This window comes from Haliotis rufescens, unplaced genomic scaffold (genome assembly GCF_023055435.1).
Source record: "Haliotis rufescens isolate VD_foot unplaced genomic scaffold, xgHalRufe1.0.p SCAF_18, whole genome shotgun sequence".
Taxonomy (NCBI): domain Eukaryota; kingdom Metazoa; phylum Mollusca; class Gastropoda; order Lepetellida; family Haliotidae; genus Haliotis; species Haliotis rufescens.
Genome location: NW_025963868.1, coordinates 12,722,610 through 12,745,081, shown reverse-complemented (window position 1 = coordinate 12,745,081; position 22,472 = coordinate 12,722,610). Strand labels below are relative to the sequence as shown.

General features: G+C 41.7%; 1 protein-coding gene across 1 annotated transcript in view; it reads right to left on the bottom strand.

Moving 5' to 3' along the window:
• LOC124114791 (dynein beta chain, flagellar outer arm-like) overlaps positions 1–22,472 on the bottom strand; it is a 156,711-nt gene that overhangs the window by 5,671 nt on the left and 128,568 nt on the right. The window contains exons 88-97 of the mRNA XM_048398229.1: positions 21,693–21,935; positions 20,483–20,823; positions 19,792–19,972; positions 19,439–19,642; positions 18,636–18,907; positions 4,433–4,580; positions 3,758–3,863; positions 2,649–2,928; positions 2,099–2,300; positions 789–997 (exon numbers count right to left, since the gene is read on the bottom strand). Coding sequence (XP_048254186.1) covers positions 789–997; positions 2,099–2,300; positions 2,649–2,928; positions 3,758–3,863; positions 4,433–4,580; positions 18,636–18,907; positions 19,439–19,642; positions 19,792–19,972; positions 20,483–20,823; positions 21,693–21,935 — 2,186 coding nt within the window. The remainder of the gene's footprint in view (positions 1–788; positions 998–2,098; positions 2,301–2,648; positions 2,929–3,757; positions 3,864–4,432; positions 4,581–18,635; positions 18,908–19,438; positions 19,643–19,791; positions 19,973–20,482; positions 20,824–21,692; positions 21,936–22,472) is intronic.

Below are 22,472 nucleotides of genomic sequence, written 5' to 3'. Positions count from 1 at the left end.
TGTGAAACTATGATAAATCACATATGGAAACATGATAAATCTCCTGTGAAAACATGATAAATCACTTGTGAAAACATGATCAATGATATGTATTTGTTGATTTGCTGTTTTTATGCTGCACTCAGCAATATTCAAGCTATATGAAGACGGTCTGCAAATGATGGAGTCAGAACCAAACAATCCTGTGATTGGCATCATGAGCATCGATCCACACAATTGGGATACGATGACATGCATCAACCAAGGAAGCGAACCTGACCTCCCGATCCTGTAAGTCGCTTCTTGTGACAAGCATAGTTGCCACTTAGGACAAGCATCAGTTGATGATGACCTATTCTTACCCGGATCTTCATGGGTCCAATCATATGTGAATACATATCAATCACATATGAACATGTGATCAATCATATCCAACATTAACACTATGGACACATTATTTCATATATTTTAGATAGTTACAGATTTGACAAATCAGAGCCCCAAAATAATCAGAAAAGATGATGAAAGTTACTTTAACCTTTTTTTTATTTGTTCTGAAGCTCTACTCAGAAAATAGAAGAAACAACGACTAAAATCAAACAAAGCTGTAACATTAGAAATATTTTTTTAAAATGTAAAACCTCTCAGCAGGTCTTACTTGAATGAAAGTATCACCTGTCACAAGGTCACTATGAGATAGCAAGATACAGAACTACAATACCATTCAGGCAAAAGTGGCTATAGGTTTATTATAGCAATAGGTGTATAATAAACCTTCAAAGACACACAGTATTCTAACTGGTACGTACCTGATCTATATCACACTTGCACACAATAGCCTTCTCCTGTCTGTAGGCTGACAACAGTGACATAGGGTTGACCAGGCCTCCCAGCCACACGGTTGACAGTTGACCACAAGCTATGGTTGGGTTGTCCTGTAACTGACCATTGTCTTTAAATGTTGGGACCATCCCTCGCCTGACCCAGGACTGCAGCTGCTGGTACCTCTTCTTCTTATCTGATCAACAGAGACAACCATATATTCACAATAAGGACATGAAAATAACACACCATCAAGATGAGGTGTATCTAGCACATGACTGACCTGCAAACCAGGACACTAGAGAGTGTGTACAGGGCTGACAGTTGGGGTGTATCTAGCACATGACTGACCTGCAAATCAGGACACTAGAGAGTGTTACAGGGCTGACAGTTGCGGTGTATCTAGCACATGACTGACCTGCAAACCAGGACACTAGAGAATGTGTGCAGGGCTGACAGTTGGGGTGTATCTAGCACATGACTGACCTGCAAACCAGGACACTAGAGAGTGTGTGCAGGGCCGACAGTTGGGGTGTATCTAGCACATGACTGACCTGAAAAACCAGGACACTAGATAGTGTTACAGGGCTGACAGTTGGGGTGTATCTAGCACATGACTGACCTGCAAACCACGACACTAGAGAGTGTTACAGGGCTGACAGTTAGGGTGTATCTAGCACATGACTGACCTGCAAACCAGGACACTAGAGAGTGTTACAGGGCTGACAGTTGGGGTGTATCTAGCACATGACTGACCTGCAAACCAGGACACTAGAGAGTGTTACAGGGCTGACAGTTGGGGTGTATCTAGCACATAACTGACCTGCAAACCAGGACACTAGAGAGTGTTACAGGGCTGACAGTTAGGGTGTATCTAGCACATGACTGACCTGCAAACCAGGACACTAGAGAGTGTGTGCAGGGCTGACAATTACGGTGTATCTAGCACATGACTGACCTGCAAACCAGGACACTAGAGAGTGTGTGCAGGGCTGACAATTACGGTGTATCTAGCACATGACTGACCTGCAAACCAGGACACTAGAGAGTGTGTACAGGGCTGACAGTTGGGGTGTATCTAGCACATGACTGACCTGCAAACCACGACACTAGAGAATGTGTGCAGGGCTGACAGTTTGGGTGTATCTAGCAAGTGACTGACCTGCAAACCAGGACACTAGAGAGTGTGTACAGGGCTGACAGTTGGGTGTATCTAGCACATGACTGACCTGCAAACCAGGACACTAGAGAGTGTGTGCAGGGCTGACAGTTGGGGTGTATCTAGCACATGACTGACCTGCAAACCAGGACACTAGAGAGTGTGTACAGGGCTGACAGTTGGGGTGTATCCACGACACTGGGACATGTTCTTCTTGCAGGCTGTAGACAGTACTAAGATGGGACTGTGGCAGAGCTTCAGGGCCACCAAGCAGACAGCTCTGTAGGTCACTGATCTGCTGTCTTATGTGACACAGGATAGAGTTGAGCCACAGACACTCCTGAAATACAGACACAGAGATCATTGAGAGGTAGGGACATAACAAGTGACAAGAATAATAAACTTTTCACATATCAGAACCATTCACAAGTATCTACATAAGGACAGATCTATGATTTTCTGGAATCAGGCAAACCAACAAGGAAGTATGATGACACAAATTCTGTCCAGTAAAAAGTTACTAGTAATGGTCATAAGTCCTTGTATTATTAATGTACATCAACCATCATGGCCACCCAATCCCCATCACAACAGACATAGTTTGCATGGGGCCTCTTCCACTCTCTAACCAACATTAAGAGAAACATGGACAGATATCTGTGTCTTGATGATCTTCTATAGCACTTACCTGCAGAAGCACATAGCCAATGCTTTCAGGCATCAGAGAGCTGGATATGCTTGACAGACTGATGATGCTTGGGCAGTGATAGGGGAAGTTGTAGTCCTGGGTCAAGGCCAAGGGCACTTGACCAAGCTCCAGCAAGGGGGGCAACTCTTCCAGGCAGATGTCAAGAGCTGAGCGTAGTTTGGCAATGTTGACAGTGTTGTTGGAAGAGGTGGAAATGTCTCCAGCTTCACTGTTCTGGGTTTCGAACATCAGGTCCAGGTGATTGATGAATGTACTGGCACTGAGGAAATAACACAGGCTGCAAGTTTTAACATCACGGACCATGGAGCATAAACTGTTGCTGAAGTTTCTCAGTTATTAACAGACTTTCATAAAATCTCCTCAGGGTATAAACATGTATTTGCATTGAGTAACCCCTCCTTAATGAGGTATAAGGCTGTGAGGTCTGTACATGTATGCAGCATGTGTATGATGAACAAATCTGTTGTGAAGAGTCTATGGTGTATTTGGGCAAACTGTATTGAGTAACCCCTCTTTAATGAGGTATAAGGCTGTGAGTTCTGTGCAGGTATGCAAATTATGAACAAATCTGTTGTGAAAAGTCTAAAGTTGGTCTTTGCCTTCCCATACTGAAAAGGGCATGGGTAGCCCATCCATCAAAAGCACCACAATTCACTGTGCAGAGTTGCATCCCTTGGACATGCCAGAGCCCTATGATCATGGGTTTGAATCCAAGTCTGCCCTGATTGTTTCTAGGTTTGTCATCACCATACCTTTGCTTGTGGATTTCACTGAATTGAAAAAGGTCTGAGACCTGCCTAATGTAACTGGAATACTTTTCAAACCAGAATTAAACTCAACTACACATTTACTCACTCTTATTCTGAAAGTAACCATGGTTACAGTGTCAAAAAGTGAGAAGGTATGGTCATTGAGGTTATCTGCTGTAGTATTTCATCTTGAGAGCCGAAACATCTTGAAAAACCCTTGAATTTCATCCCTACTTTTGAAAACTGAAATATATGGTCCCCATGTTAAATCCGAGAGCGATACCGCCCCCCACCCCCAAACCCCCCCTATCTGTTGTAGTACAAAGCTGGGTGTCCCACCTGGCTTCACATCGCTCCTTCTCCACCCCTGCCCCAAGCTGCAGGGCAGGCATGGTCATGGTGTCATCACCCACACGCTCAAACCAGTCGCCGTACTCCGTAGGATCTGTTGGCAATCACATGCAATGTGCTTTAATAACAAAACATTCATAACTGGAAGTGTTTCATCATAACACAGACCTACACTTGTTATGCACCAGTGTTGATTTTTTTTCTATGAGGGAATCTGTAACAAAATTATTTAAACTTCTGCAGATGATCTAAAATCTGAATATAATTCTTCAAGCATTTGGTATTTTTCCATTAAAAAAAAATAGAAATAAATAAATGTTTTGCTGCAAATAAATATCTGTTTTAATGTGAACAGGGCACAAATTCATTGAATAAAGCAAGTTTCTGTCTCAAGCATGACTGTATGTTTGATATCTGTGAAAAAGTGCCAAAAAAAAGTGCAAATTCTGCAAAACTAATGAAGTTGGTTGAAAGATGTCCTTGTCTAAAAAGCTCTAACAGGAATTCGGCAATTTTTTCTAAGATCCCTGAATCAGTCAGAGACTGTTATAAACAACAGATGCTCATGTGTAAATGGGAAAGATAATATTATTGAATCCACTTCTGGGACATATACTTTCTTAGTGTGACTAAATGTGCCTTCCAGCCTTTGCTGCTACTCACCAACGTTGGCTGGTGGGGTGGGGAGGAGGACCGTGCCCAGCAGGATTTCCCCTGCAGGCTCCCTGTACACTTGGCCCAGGACATGGCTGCACAGGTTGTCTATGTACATCTGGTCTGACTCGTCCAATACCATCATGCCGTACAGGAGCTACAAGAGATACTTTCAAACTTGTAATACACACAATTGCCACACATGAGCTACAAGCATTTGCCAAGAAGCTTTCAAACTTGTAATACACACAGATACCATACAGGAGGTACAAGAATATAACAAGAAGCTTACAGAGACATTTCCAAACTTGTGATACACACAAACACCACACAAGAGGAACAGGAATATGACAAGAAGCTTACAGAGACATTTCCAAACTTGTGATACACACAAACACCACACAAGAGGAACAGGAATATGACAAGGAACTTACAGAGACACTTTGTGATACACACACAAACACCAGACAGGAGGTACAAGAATATGACAAGGAGCTTACAGAGACATTTCCAAACTTGTAATACACACAAACACCACACAAGAGGAACAGGAATATGACAAGGAGCTTACAGAGACATTTCCAAACTTGTAATACACACAAACACCACACAAGAGGAACAGGAATATGACAAGAAGCTTACAGAGACATTTCCAAACTTGTGATACACACAAACACCACACAAGAGGAACAGGAATATGACAAGGAACTTACAGAGACACTTTGTGATACACACACAAACACCAGACAGGAGGTACAAGAATATGACAAGGAGCTTACAGAGACATTTCCAAACTTGTAATACACACAAACATCACACAAGAGGAACAGGAATATGACAAGGAGCTTACAGAGACATTTCCAAACTTGTAATACACACAAACACCGGACAGGAGGTACAAGAATTTGACAAGGAGCTTATAGAGACATTTCCAAACTTGTAATACACACAAACACCACACAAGAGGAACAGGAATATGACAAGGAGCTTACAGAGACATTTCCAAACTTGCAATACACACAAACACCGGACAGGAGGTACAAGAATTTGACAAGGAGCTTACAGAGACATTTCCAAACTTGTAATACACACAAACACCACACAAGAGGAACAGGAATATGACAAGGAGCTTACAGAGACATTTCCAAACTTGCAATACACACAAACACCGGACAGGAGGTACAAGAATTTGACAAGGAGCTTACAGAGACATTTCCAAACTTGTAATACACACAAACACCACACAAGAGGAACAGGAATATGACAAGGAGCTTACAGAGACATTTCCAAACTTGTAAAACACACAAACACCACACAAGAGGAACAGGAATATGACAAGGAGCTTACAGAGACATTTCCAAACTTGCAATACACACAAACACCGGACAGGAGGTACAAGAATTTGAAAAGGAGCATACAGAGACATTTCCAAACTTGTAATACACACAAACACCACACAAGAGGAACAGGAATATGACAAGGAACTTACAGAGACACTTTGTGATACACACACAAACACCAGACAGGAGGTACAAGAATATGACAAGGAGCTTACAGAGACATTTCCAAAATTGTAATACACACAAACACCACACAAGAGGAACAGGAATATGACAAGAAGCTTACAGAGACATTTCCAAACTTGTGATACACACAAACACCACACAAGAGGAACAGGAATATGACAAGGAACTTACAGAGACACTTTGTGATACACACACAAACACCAGACAGGAGGTACAAGAATATGACAAGGAGCTTACAGAGACATTTCCAAACTTGTAATACACACAAACATCACACAAGAGGAACAGGAATATGACAAGGAGCTTACAGAGACATTTCCAAACTTGTAATACACACAAACACCGGACAGGAGGTACAAGAATTTGACAAGGAGCTTACAGAGACATTTCCAAACTTGTAATACACACAAACACCACACAAGAGGAACAGGAATATGACAAGGAGCTTACAGAGACATTTCCAAACTTGCAATACACACAAACACCGGACAGGAGGTACAAGAATTTGACAAGGAGCTTACAGAGACATTTCCAAACTTGTAATACACACAAACACCACACAAGAGGAACAGGAATATGACAAGGAGCTTACAGAGACATTTCCAAACTTGTAATACACACAAACACCACACAAGAGGAACAGGAATATGACAAGGAGCTTACAGAGACATTTCCAAACTTGCAATACACACAAACACCGGACAGGAGGTACAAGAATTTGACAAGGAGCTTACAGAGACATTTCCAAACTTGTAATACACACAAACACCACACAAGAGGAACAGGAATATGACAAGGAGCTTACAGAGACATTTCCAAACTTGCAATACACACAAACACCGGACAGGAGGTACAAGAATTTGAAAAGGAGCATACAGAGACATTTCCAAACTTGTAATACACACAAACACCACACAAGAGGAACAGGAATATGACAAGGAACTTACAGAGACACTTTGTGATACACACACAAACACCAGACAGGAGGTACAAGAATATGACAAGGAGCTTACAGAGACATTTCCAAACTTGTAATACACACAAACACCACACAAGAGGAACAGGAATATGACAAGGAGCTTACAGAGACATTTCCAAACTTGTAATACACACAAACACCACACAAGAGGAACAGGAATATGACAAGGAGCTTACAGAGACATTTCCAAACTTGTAATACACACAAACACCACACAAGAGGAACAGGAATATGACAAGAAGCTTACAGAGACATTTCCAAACTTGTGATACACACAAACACCACACAAGAGGAACAGGAATATGACAAGGAACTTACAGAGACACTTTGTGATACACACACAAACACCAGACAGGAGGTACAAGAATATGACAAGGAGCTTACAGAGACATTTCCAAACTTGTAATACACACAAACATCACACAAGAGGAACAGGAATATGACAAGGAGCTTACAGAGACATTTCCAAACTTGTAATACACACAAACACCGGACAGGAGGTACAAGAATTTGACAAGGAGCTTATAGAGACATTTCCAAACTTGTAATACACACAAACACCACACAAGAGGAACAGGAATATGACAAGGAGCTTACAGAGACATTTCCAAACTTGCAATACACACAAACACCGGACAGGAGGTACAAGAATTTGACAAGGAGCTTACAGAGACATTTCCAAACTTGTAATACACACAAACACCACACAAGAGGAACAGGAATATGACAAGGAGCTTACAGAGACATTTCCAAACTTGCAATACACACAAACACCGGACAGGAGGTACAAGAATTTGACAAGGAGCTTACAGAGACATTTCCAAACTTGTAATACACACAAACACCACACAAGAGGAACAGGAATATGACAAGAAGCTTACAGAGACATTTCCAAACTTGTGATACACACAAACACCACACAAGAGGAACAGGAATATGACAAGGAACTTACAGAGACACTTTGTGATACACACACAAACACCAGACAGGAGGTACAAGAATATGACAAGGAGCTTACAGAGACATTTCCAAACTTGTAATACACACAAACACCACACAAGAGGAACAGGAATATGACAAGGAGCTTACAGAGACATTTCCAAACTTGTAATACACACAAACACCACACAAGAGGAACAGGAATATGACAAGAAGCTTACAGAGACATTTCCAAACTTGTGATACACACAAACACCACACAAGAGGAACAGGAATATGACAAGGAACTTACAGAGACACTTTGTGATACACACACAAACACCAGACAGGAGGTACAAGAATATGACAAGGAGCTTACAGAGACATTTCCAAACTTGTAATACACACAAACATCACACAAGAGGAACAGGAATATGACAAGGAGCTTACAGAGACATTTCCAAACTTGTAATACACACAAACACCGGACAGGAGGTACAAGAATTTGACAAGGAGCTTATAGAGACATTTCCAAACTTGTAATACACACAAACACCACACAAGAGGAACAGGAATATGACAAGGAGCTTACAGAGACATTTCCAAACTTGCAATACACACAAACACCGGACAGGAGGTACAAGAATTTGACAAGGAGCTTACAGAGACATTTCCAAACTTGTAATACACACAAACACCACACAAGAGGAACAGGAATATGACAAGGAGCTTACAGAGACATTTCCAAACTTGCAATACACACAAACACCGGACAGGAGGTACAAGAATTTGACAAGGAGCTTACAGAGACATTTCCAAACTTGTAATACACACAAACACCACACAAGAGGAACAGGAATATGACAAGGAGCTTACAGAGACATTTCCAAACTTGTAAAACACACAAACACCACACAAGAGGAACAGGAATATGACAAGGAGCTTACAGAGACATTTCCAAACTTGCAATACACACAAACACCGGACAGGAGGTACAAGAATTTGACAAGGAGCTTACAGAGACATTTCCAAACTTGTAATACACACAAACACCACACAAGAGGAACAGGAATATGACAAGGAGCTTACAGAGACATTTCCAAACTTGCAATACACACAAACACCGGACAGGAGGTACAAGAATTTGAAAAGGAGCATACAGAGACATTTCCAAACTTGTAATACACACAAACACCACACAAGAGGAACAGGAATATGACAAGGAACTTACAGAGACACTTTGTGATACACACACAAACACCAGACAGGAGGTACAAGAATATGACAAGGAGCTTACAGAGACATTTCCAAAATTGTAATACACACAAACACCACACAAGAGGAACAGGAATATGACAAGAAGCTTACAGAGACATTTCCAAACTTGTGATACACACAAACACCACACAAGAGGAACAGGAATATGACAAGGAACTTACAGAGACACTTTGTGATACACACACAAACACCAGACAGGAGGTACAAGAATATGACAAGGAGCTTACAGAGACATTTCCAAACTTGTAATACACACAAACATCACACAAGAGGAACAGGAATATGACAAGGAGCTTACAGAGACATTTCCAAACTTGTAATACACACAAACACCGGACAGGAGGTACAAGAATTTGACAAGGAGCTTACAGAGACATTTCCAAACTTGTAATACACACAAACACCACACAAGAGGAACAGGAATATGACAATGAGCTTACAGAGACATTTCCAAACTTGCAATACACACAAACACCGGACAGGAGGTACAAGAATTTGACAAGGAGCTTACAGAGACATTTCCAAACTTGTAATACACACAAACACCACACAAGAGGAACAGGAATATGACAAGGAGCTTACAGAGACATTTCCAAACTTGTAATACACACAAACACCACACAAGAGGAACAGGAATATGACAAGGAGCTTACAGAGACATTTCCAAACTTGCAATACACACAAACACCGGACAGGAGGTACAAGAATTTGACAAGGAGCTTACAGAGACATTTCCAAACTTGTAATACACACAAACACCACACAAGAGGAACAGGAATATGACAAGGAGCTTACAGAGACATTTCCAAACTTGCAATACACACAAACACCGGACAGGAGGTACAAGAATTTGAAAAGGAGCATACAGAGACATTTCCAAACTTGTAATACACACAAACACCACACAAGAGGAACAGGAATATGACAAGGAACTTACAGAGACACTTTGTGATACACACACAAACACCAGACAGGAGGTACAAGAATATGACAAGGAGCTTACAGAGACATTTCCAAACTTGTAATACACACAAACACCACACAAGAGGAACAGGAATATGACAAGGAGCTTACAGAGACATTTCCAAACTTGTAATACACACAAACACCACACAAGAGGAACAGGAATATGACAAGGAGCTTACAGAGACATTTCCAAACTTGTAATACACACAAACACCACACAAGAGGAACAGGAATATGACAAGAAGCTTACAGAGACATTTCCAAACTTGTGATACACACAAACACCACACAAGAGGAACAGGAATATGACAAGGAACTTACAGAGACACTTTGTGATACACACACAAACACCAGACAGGATGTCAAGAATATGACAAGGAGCTTACAGAGACATTTCCAAACTTGTAATACACACAAACATCACACAAGAGGAACAGGAATATGACAAGGAGCTTACAGAGACATTTCCAAACTTGTAATACACACAAACACCGGACAGGAGGTACAAGAATTTGACAAGGAGCTTATAGAGACATTTCCAAACTTGTAATACACACAAACACCACACAAGAGGAACAGGAATATGACAAGGAGCTTACAGAGACATTTCCAAACTTGCAATACACACAAACACCGGACAGGAGGTACAAGAATTTGACAAGGAGCTTACAGAGACATTTCCAAACTTGTAATACACACAAACACCACACAAGAGGAACAGGAATATGACAAGGAGCTTACAGAGACATTTCCAAACTTGCAATACACACAAACACCGGACAGGAGGTACAAGAATTTGACAAGGAGCTTACAGAGACATTTCCAAACTTGTAATACACACAAACACCACACAAGAGGAACAGGAATATGACAAGGAGCTTACAGAGACATTTCCAAACTTGTAATACACACAAACACCACACAAGAGGAACAGGAATATGACAAGGAGCTTACAGAGACATTTCCAAACTTGCAATACACACAAACACCGGACAGGAGGTACAAGAATTTGAAAAGGAGCATACAGAGACATTTCCAAACTTGTAATACACACAAACACCACACAAGAGGAACAGGAATATGACAAGGAACTTACAGAGACACTTTGTGATACACACACAAACACCAGACAGGAGGTACAAGAATATGACAAGGAGCTTACAGAGACATTTCCAAAATTGTAATACACACAAACACCACACAAGAGGAACAGGAATATGACAAGAAGCTTACAGAGACATTTCCAAACTTGTGATACACACAAACACCACACAAGAGGAACAGGAATATGACAAGGAACTTACAGAGACACTTTGTGATACACACACAAACACCAGACAGGAGGTACAAGAATATGACAAGGAGCTTACAGAGACATTTCCAAACTTGTAATACACACAAACATCACACAAGAGGAACAGGAATATGACAAGGAGCTTACAGAGACATTTCCAAACTTGTAATACACACAAACACCGGACAGGAGGTACAAGAATTTGACAAGGAGCTTACAGAGACATTTCCAAACTTGTAATACACACAAACACCACACAAGAGGAACAGGAATATGACAATGAGCTTACAGAGACATTTCCAAACTTGCAATACACACAAACACCGGACAGGAGGTACAAGAATTTGACAAGGAGCTTACAGAGACATTTCCAAACTTGTAATACACACAAACACCACACAAGAGGAACAGGAATATGACAAGGAGCTTACAGAGACATTTCCAAACTTGTAATACACACAAACACCACACAAGAGGAACAGGAATATGACAAGGAGCTTACAGAGACATTTCCAAACTTGCAATACACACAAACACCGGACAGGAGGTACAAGAATTTGACAAGGAGCTTACAGAGACATTTCCAAACTTGTAATACACACAAACACCACACAAGAGGAACAGGAATATGACAAGGAGCTTACAGAGACATTTCCAAACTTGCAATACACACAAACACCGGACAGGAGGTACAAGAATTTGAAAAGGAGCATACAGAGACATTTCCAAACTTGTAATACACACAAACACCACACAAGAGGAACAGGAATATGACAAGGAACTTACAGAGACACTTTGTGATACACACACAAACACCAGACAGGAGGTACAAGAATATGACAAGGAGCTTACAGAGACATTTCCAAACTTGTAATACACACAAACACCACACAAGAGGAACAGGAATATGACAAGGAGCTTACAGAGACATTTCCAAACTTGTAATACACACAAACACCACACAAGAGGAACAGGAATATGACAAGGAGCTTACAGAGACATTTCCAAACTTGTAATACACACAAACACCACACAAGAGGAACAGGAATATGACAAGAAGCTTACAGAGACATTTCCAAACTTGTGATACACACAAACACCACACAAGAGGAACAGGAATATGACAAGGAACTTACAGAGACACTTTGTGATACACACACAAACACCAGACAGGATGTCAAGAATATGACAAGGAGCTTACAGAGACATTTCCAAACTTGTAATACACACAAACATCACACAAGAGGAACAGGAATATGACAAGGAGCTTACAGAGACATTTCCAAACTTGTAATACACACAAACACCGGACAGGAGGTACAAGAATTTGACAAGGAGCTTATAGAGACATTTCCAAACTTGTAATACACACAAACACCACACAAGAGGAACAGGAATATGACAAGGAGCTTACAGAGACATTTCCAAACTTGCAATACACACAAACACCGGACAGGAGGTACAAGAATTTGACAAGGAGCTTACAGAGACATTTCCAAACTTGTAATACACACAAACACCACACAAGAGGAACAGGAATATGACAAGGAGCTTACAGAGACATTTCCAAACTTGCAATACACACAAACACCGGACAGGAGGTACAAGAATTTGACAAGGAGCTTACAGAGACATTTCCAAACTTGTAATACACACAAACACCACACAAGAGGAACAGGAATATGACAAGGAGCTTACAGAGACATTTCCAAACTTGTAATACACACAAACACCACACAAGAGGAACAGGAATATGACAAGGAGCTTACAGAGACATTTCCAAACTTGCAATACACACAAACACCGGACAGGAGGTACAAGAATTTGACAAGGAGCTTACAGAGACATTTCCAAACTTGTAATACACACAAACACCACACAAGAGGAACAGGAATATGACAAGGAGCTTACAGAGACATTTCCAAACTTGCAATACACACAAACACCGGACAGGAGGTACAAGAATTTGAAAAGGAGCATACAGAGACATTTCCAAACTTGTAATACACACAAACACCACACAAGAGGAACAGGAATATGACAAGGAACTTACAGAGACACTTTGTGATACACACACAAACACCAGACAGGAGGTACAAGAATATGACAAGGAGCTTACAGAGACATTTCCAAACTTGTAATACACACAAACACCACACAAGAGGAACAGGAATATGACAAGGAGCTTACAGAGACATTTCCAAACTTGTAATACACACAAACACCACACAAGAGGAACAGGAATATGACAAGGAGCTTACAGAGACATTTCCAAACTTGCAATACACACAAACACCGGACAGGAGGTACAAGAATTTGACAAGGAGCTTACAGAGACATTTCCAAACTTGTAATACACACAAACACCACACAAGAGGAACAGGAATATGACAAGGAGCTTACAGAGACATTTCCAAACTTGCAATACACACAAACACCGGACAGGAGGTACAAGAATTTGAAAAGGAGCATACAGAGACATTTCCAAACTTGTAATACACACAAACACCACACAAGAGGAACAGGAATATGACAAGGAACTTACAGAGACACTTTGTGATACACACACAAACACCAGACAGGAGGTACAAAAATATGACAAGGAGCTTACAGAGACATTTCCAAACTTGTAATACACACAAACACCACACAAGAGGAACAGGAATATGAAAAGGAGCTTACAGAGACATTTCCAAACTTGTAATACACACAAACACCACACAAGAGGAACAGGAATATGACAAGAAGCTTACAGAGACATTTCCAAAGTTATGATACACACAAACACCACACAAGAGGAACAGGAATATGACAAGAAGCTTACAGAGACATTTCCAAACTTGTGATACACACAAACACCACACAAGAGGAACAGGAATATGACAAGGAACTTACAGAGACACTTTGTGATACACACACAAACACCAGACAGGAGGTACAAGAATATGACAAGGAGCTTACAGAGACATTTCCAAACTTGTAATACACACAAACATCACACAAGAGGAACAGGAATATGACAAGGAGCTTACAGAGACATTTCCAAACTTGCAATACACACAAACACCGGACAGGAGGTACAAGAATTTGACAAGGAGCTTACAGAGACATTTCCAAACTTGTAATACACACAAACACCACACAAGAGGAACAGGAATATGACAAGAAGCTTACAGAGACATTTCCAAACTTGTAATACACACAAACACCACACAAGAGGAACAGGAATATGACAAGGAGCTTACAGAGACATTGCCAAACTTGCAATACACACAAACACCGGACAGGAGGTACAAGAATTTGACAAGGAGCTTACAGAGACATTTCCAAACTTGTAATACACACAAACACCACACAAGAGGAACAGGAATATGACAAGGAGCTTACAGAGACATTTCCAAACTTGTAATACACACAAACACCGGACAGGAGGTACAAGAATTTGACAAGGAGCTTATAGAGACATTTCCAAACTTGTAATACACACAAACACCACACAAGAGGAACAGGAATATGACAAGGAGCTTACAGAGACATTTCCAAACTTGCAATACACACAAACACCGGACAGGAGGTACAAGAATTTGACAAGGAGCTTACAGAGACATTTCCAAACTTGTAATACACACAAACACCACACAAGAGGAACAGGAATATGACAAGGAGCTTACAGAGACATTTCCAAACTTGCAATACACACAAACACCGGACAGGAGGTACAAGAATTTGACAAGGAGCTTACAGAGACATTTCCAAACTTGTAATACACACAAACACCACACAAGAGGAACAGGAATATGACAAGGAGCTTACAGAGACATTTCCAAACTTGTAATACACACAAACACCACACAAGAGGAACAGGAATATGACAAGGAGCTTACAGAGACATTTCCAAACTTGCAATACACACAAACACCGGACAGGAGGTACAAGAATTTGACAAGGAGCTTACAGAGACATTTCCAAACTTGTAATACACACAAACACCACACAAGAGGAACAGGAATATGACAAGGAGCTTACAGAGACATTTCCAAACTTGCAATACACACAAACACCGGACAGGAGGTACAAGAATTTGACAAGGAGCATACAGAGACATTTCCAAACTTGTAATACACACAAACACCACACAAGAGGAACAGGAATATGACAAGGAACTTACAGAGACACTTTGTGATACACACACAAACACCAGACAGGAGGTACAAGAATATGACAAGGAGCTTACAGAGACATTTCCAAACTTGTAATACACACAAACACCACACAAGAGGAACAGGAATATGACAAGGAGCTTACAGAGACATTTCCAAACTTGTAATACACACAAACACCACACAAGAGGAACAGAAATATGACAAGAAGCTTACAGAGACATTTCCAAACTTATGATACACACAAACACCACACAAGAGGAACAGGAATATGACAAGAAGCTTACAGAGACATTTCCAAACTTGTGATACACACAAACACCACACAAGAGGAACAGGAATATGACAAGGAACTTACAGAGACACTTTGTGATACACACACAAACACCAGACAGGAGGTACAAGAATATGACAAGGAGCTTACAGAGACATTTCCAAACTTGTAATACACACAAACATCACACAAGAGGAACAGGAATATGACAAGGAGCTTACAGAGACATTTCCAAACTTGCAATACACACAAACACCGGACTGGAGGTACAAGAATTTGACAAGGAGCTTACAGAGACATTTCCAAACTTGTAATACACACAAACACCACACAAGAGGAACAGGAATATGACAAGGAGCTTACAGAGACATTTCCAAACTTGTAATACACACAAACACCACACAAGAGGAACAGGAATATGACAAGGAGCCTACAGAGACATTTCCAAACTTGTAATACACACAAACACCACACAAGAGGAACAGGAATATGACAAGAAGCTTACAGAGACATTTCCAAACTTGCAATACACACAAACACCACACAAGAGGAACAGGAATTTGACAAGGAGCTTACAGAGACATTTCCAAACTTGCAATACACACAAACACCGGACAGGAGGTACAAGAATTTTGACAAGGAGCTTACAGAGACATTTCCAAACTTGTAATACACACAAACACCACACAAGAGGAACAGGAATATGACAAGGAGCTTACAGAGACATTTCCAAACTTGCAATACACACAAACACCAGACAGGAGGTACAAGAATTTGACAAGAAGCTTACAGAGACATTTCCAAACTTGTAATACACACAAACACCACACAAGAGGAACAGGAATATGACAAGGAGCTTACAGAGACATTTCCAAACTTGTAATACACACAAAAACCACACAAGAGGAAAAGGAATATGACAAGGAGCTTACAGAGACATTTCCAAACTTGCAATACACACAAACACCGGACAGGAGGTACAAGAATTTGACAAGGAGCTTACAGAGACATTTCCAAACTTGTAATACACACAAACACCACACAAGAGGAACAGGAATATGACAAGGAGCTTACAGAGACATTTCCAAACTTGCAATACACACAAACACCGGACAGGAGGTACAAGAATTTGACAAGGAGCTTACAGAGACATTTCCAAACTTGTAATACACACAAACACCACACAAGAGGAACAGGAATGTGACAAGGAGCTTACAGAGACATTTCCAAACTTGCAATACACACAAACACCAGACAGGAGGTACAAGAATTTGACAAGGAGCTTACAGAGACATTTCCAAACTTGTAATACATACAAACATCACACAAGAGGAACAGGAATATGACAAGGAGCTTACAGAGACATTTCCAAACTTGCAATACACACAAACACCGGACAGGAGGTACAAGAATTTGACAAGGAGCTTACAGAGACATTTCCAAACTTGTAATACACACAAACACCACACAAGAGGAACAGGAATATGACAAGGAGCTTACAGAGACATTTCCAAACTTGCAATACACACAAACACCGGACAGGAGGTACAAGAATTTGACAAGGAGCTTACAGAGACATTTCCAAACTTGTAATACACACAAACACCACACAAGAGGAACAGGAATATGACAAGGAGCTTACAGAGACATTTCCAAACTTGCAATACACACAAACACCGGACTGGAGGTACAAGAATTTGACAAGGAGCTTACAGAGACATTTCCAAACTTGTAATACACACAAACACCACACAAGAGGAACAGGAATGTGACAAGGAGCTTACAGAGACATTTCCAAACTTGCAATACACACAAACACCAGACAGGAGGTACAAGAATTTGACAAGGAGCTTACAGAGACATTTCCAAACTTGTAATACACACAAACACCACACAAGAGGAACAGGAATATGACAAGGAGCCTACAGAGACATTTCCAAACTTGCAATACACACAAACACCAGACAGGAGGTACAAGAATTTGACAAGGAGCTTATAGAGACATTTCCAAACTTGTAATACACACAAACACCACACAAGAGGAACAGGAATATGACAAGGAGCTTACAGAGACATTTCCAAACTTGCAATACACACAAACACCGGACAGGAGGTACAAGAATTTGACAAGGAGCTTACAGAGACATTTCCAAACTTGTAATACACACAAACACCACACAAGAGGAACAGGAATATGACAAGGAGCTTACAGAGACATTTCCAAACTTGTAATACACACAAACACCACACAAGAGGAACAGGAATATGACAAGGAGCTTACAGAGACATTTCCAAACTTGCAATACACACAAACACCGGACAGGAGGTACAAGAATTTGACAAGGAGCTTACAGAGACATTTCCAAACTTGTAATACACACAAACACCACACAAGAGGAACAGGAATATGACAAGGAGCTCACAGAGACATTTCCAAACTTGCAATACACACAAACACCACACAGGAGGAACAGTAATATGACAAGAAGCTTACAGAGACATTTCAAAACTCGCATTACACACAATTACTACATACAGGGATTTATCTATAAGATCTCAAAAACGTCGACAGCAAATCTTGCTAATAAGTCTGTAAATTGACATCACAACATTTTTCAGTTATCTTACTGTTATCATAACTGAAGTCTTTGTTTTGAAAGGTGACATGTATTTCACTGTCCAATAAAACCAAAAGGATTTTTATACTTTGTTTTAACATTGCGCATGGCAAGCATTGTACAAATATCTCAGAACTTAAGAATGCAAGTCATTTAGATAACTATCATGGACAGCTATTAGACTAATCTGGTGACCTACCTTAGACAAACCGAAACAAAGTTCCTCCAACCCAGGCTCAGTCTCATCCTTCTTCCTCAACAATGTTCCAGTTACCATGGAAACAGCACAACTAATCTCCACGGTATCAAAAGGGTACCACTGGCTGAGACCCAGACTGCCAAAGAGTTGCCTAGCAACCAAGACTCCCTGTATGACAGCAATGCCATATACCAGGGAGCGAACCATCTGGTTCTCCTGCCTAACCTTCTCCCACACATCTGCCGGGATCTTCTGTAGTGTGTTCACAATGGCTGTAAATCAGACAAACAACAACGTAATTGTATACTGGAGGCTTGTATATTAGTTAAATTTAACATAGGGTGTTTCATTAGCGTATAAGTACCATAACCCTTTGATAAAGGAGCACATGGGGACCACTGAGATTTGCATCATTTGAATAAATATAATTCTGTGTGCCATGTAAATGAGAGATTTAGGGACGTTGTGTTGACCATCCTTACTTGAAATATCCTTTACTTGACTTCTGACTTCATCTGAGATGTGATGGAGAGAGGATGTAGAGGTAAAGAGTTGAGATACACTGTGAGGTGTAATGGAATGAGTGAGTGAGTATGGTTTTACGCCGCTTTTAGCAATATTCCAGCAATAACACGGCGGGGGACACCAGAAATGGGCTTCACACATTGTACCCATGTCGGGAATCGAACCCGGGTCTTCGGCGTGACGAGCAAACGCTTTAACCACCAGGCTACCCGACCGCCCCCAGAGGTGTAATGGAGAGAGTTTGTAGAGCTACAGACATAGTTGAGATGTAGACCCACCTGACTTGAGATATCCTTCAGGTGAGATGTGATGGAGGGACGGAAGAATGTGGTCCCCTGTGTCATCCGCCCCAGGGCTGATCATATGGTTCCAGGCCACCTTGTGTAGGTTCTGCAGCAGGAAGTGAGGGATGTGTTCGCATGGTTCACTCGTCACCCACACACAGAACCGGGACTTGTCCTGCTGCTCTGCTGGGATGCTAGCTGCAAGGAGAGTGAACATAGCTCATGGAACAGTCACAGAATGATGTGAACAGACCCTAAGTTAAGAGGAATGAGTATTACAAAATATTTATATTTGAAGTCTTTAATAATTTCATATGTTCCACACGAACACTCCTCATCCTCCTCACCTCTACTCTTGTACAGTCTCAGCAGCCGTCTCTTAAGCTCCTTATAGAATGTGGTGGGAGCCAGATGGAGGTCTTCAATGATCACCCAGCCATCTTGTTTCTCTGCTGTGTCGATGGCCTCATCCACCTCTATCTCGCACCCATCACACATTTTCACCATCTCCACTGACACGCTGTGGCTCTGGCAACACACACGACAAAACTCAATCATGGGGTCCTTGTCATAACCCTAATGTTAAAAGTTAAAGATTCAGATACAAATATAATAAGAGCACCTCAGGGACCAAATGACTCCCATTTATTTTGAAAATTGAATTCATCAATTGGCAAGCAAAACATGTAACAATGCTGATCAAACTGGACTATGTGTGAGTTTACTGACTGAACAGCTGACTTACCTTGGCTAGATCTGTAAGCATTGGTGACTGGACTGTGTGTGAGTCTGAGCCTGCAGACTGAACAGCTGACTTACCTTGGCTAGATCTGTAAGCATGGTGACTGGACTGTGTGTGAGTCTGAGCCTGCTGACTGAACAGCTGACTTACCTTGGCTAGATCTGTAAGCATGGTGACTGGACTGTGTGTGAGTCTGAGCCTGCTGACTGAACAGCTGACTTACCTTGGCTAGATCTGTAAGCATGGTGACTGGACTGTGTGTGAGTCTGAGCCTGCTGACTGAACAGCTGACTTACCTTGGCTAGATCTGTAAGCATGGTGACTGGACTGTGTGTGAGTCTGAGCCTGCTGACTGAGCAGCTGTGAAGGTGGGAGGGGCTCGGAGGGAGAAGCAGCAGCACCCCCAGGTGACTACGAGCATCTAGGAGAACATCTCCCAGATTGAAGCCAGTCTCCTTGGGCAAGGTCAAGTTCAAGTTCTTCTCCACATATCTTGCCAGTGCAGCAGGAAGTCGGTCAGGTCGTAACATGCGCAGTATCAGCAGCTGATGGAACTCACTGAGTAGACCCAGGTCCGGGCTTCCAGCTGCTGCAGCTCTCTCACTGCCTCGGGACCCAGCTCGACCGCTCTCAGGAGCTGCAGCACACAGAAAACTATATGAGAGCATGATCAGTTACGAGCAGTAGGTTATCTCACATTTAACAAAAGGGAAACAAGGGCAAAGACAGTGTTCTTCAGTCAGTATTATAGCCACGTGTCAGAAACAGATAGGTTGTATAACCCTTTGGAGAAAAGGTTCTTCCAGGAATAAAATTACAGTTATAAATCCCTAGCAGCTTCGTCAAAAACATTCATAAGAGTTTTATGCAAATCCAAACATATTGCCAGTCATAGGATAACTTTTCAGCATAGAAGTTACAAGACACAAAGTGATCTTAGCACTCCCAGTACAAGGATTGCTTGTGAAAGTTTGCACTCATATCGGCATAGTTATGTCAAAACGGTTGATAGCCCTTATGATTAATTCATGAAATATCTACCTGTTTTAAACCGAATAGGGTCAGTGAGTGAATATGATTAAATATTAGAAATACTATAACCAAAAATGACAGGATACGGGGGTATATAAAAAGGTTGGTTTGGTTGGTTGGTTTATGCCACTCAGCAATATTGCAGCTATATGACGGCGGTCTGTAAATAATCGAGTCTGGACCAGACAATCCAGTTATTGACATCATGAACATTGATCCACGCATTTGGGATCGATGACATGCATCAACCAAGTCAGCGAGCCTGACCAACCGATCCTATTAGTCACCTTTTACGACAAGCGTAGTCACCTTTTACGGCAAGCATGGGTTGCTGAAGACCTATATAAAAAAAGAGCCACATGTAAGGTACCAAAGCCAGGTGCTTAACAACATATATAAATATAAGTGAACAGCCAACCGATGCTTCCCAATATCCCTCCAAAGCGTGAGAACAGACGATAGTGTACTACTCACGCATTTCTGTGTCTTGAGCTATGTTAGCACATGGCAGTGCCTCTCTCTCAGGGTAGGTTGATTTGTACCAGATCTTCCATGCTGCTGAGTTCTGTGCAAAGTCCACACACAGACTGTCCAGGGGACCGGGCAGCACGGACAGGGCCAGGATGTCCTCCCACTTCTCCCGGGGCATCCACTGAGGCGGCTCATCCGAGCAGTCAAAGTCGGACAGTGTCAGCTGCATGCCCAGACCAGGGTTGCCTTCAAGAATAGTCAGTGAATGAGTCAGTGAGTGAGTTGGGTTTAACGCCGCTTATAACAGTATTCCAGTTATATTGCGGCGTGTCAGCTTAATGTGGGAGGAAAGCCCGAAGTGATGCAGGTCTGAGACGTTTACCACGAGCATGGGTATGGTGCTGACAAACGTAGAAACATAATCAGGGCGAACCGGGATTCGAACCCACAATCATAGGTTTCTGATGTGCCCAAGGGACGCAACTCTGGACAGCGTTGCCTTAGACGACTCGGCCACCCGTGCCCCCAGTCAGTGAATGAGTCAGTGAGGGAGGTGGTACACCGTCTGTAACAATATCCCAGCATTACAACAGCAGAGGACACCAGAGGCAGACTTCACACATGGTACCCATGTTTGGAATCGAACCCAGGTCTTAGCCATGACAAGTCAACTTTTAATTAACACATGTTAAGAGTAAATTCTTGTTAAAAGGATGGTGAAAGATAAGTTCGGCTCAGTAGACCCAAATGTTTTTGGTGCAGGCTGGTAGTGATTTAAATGTG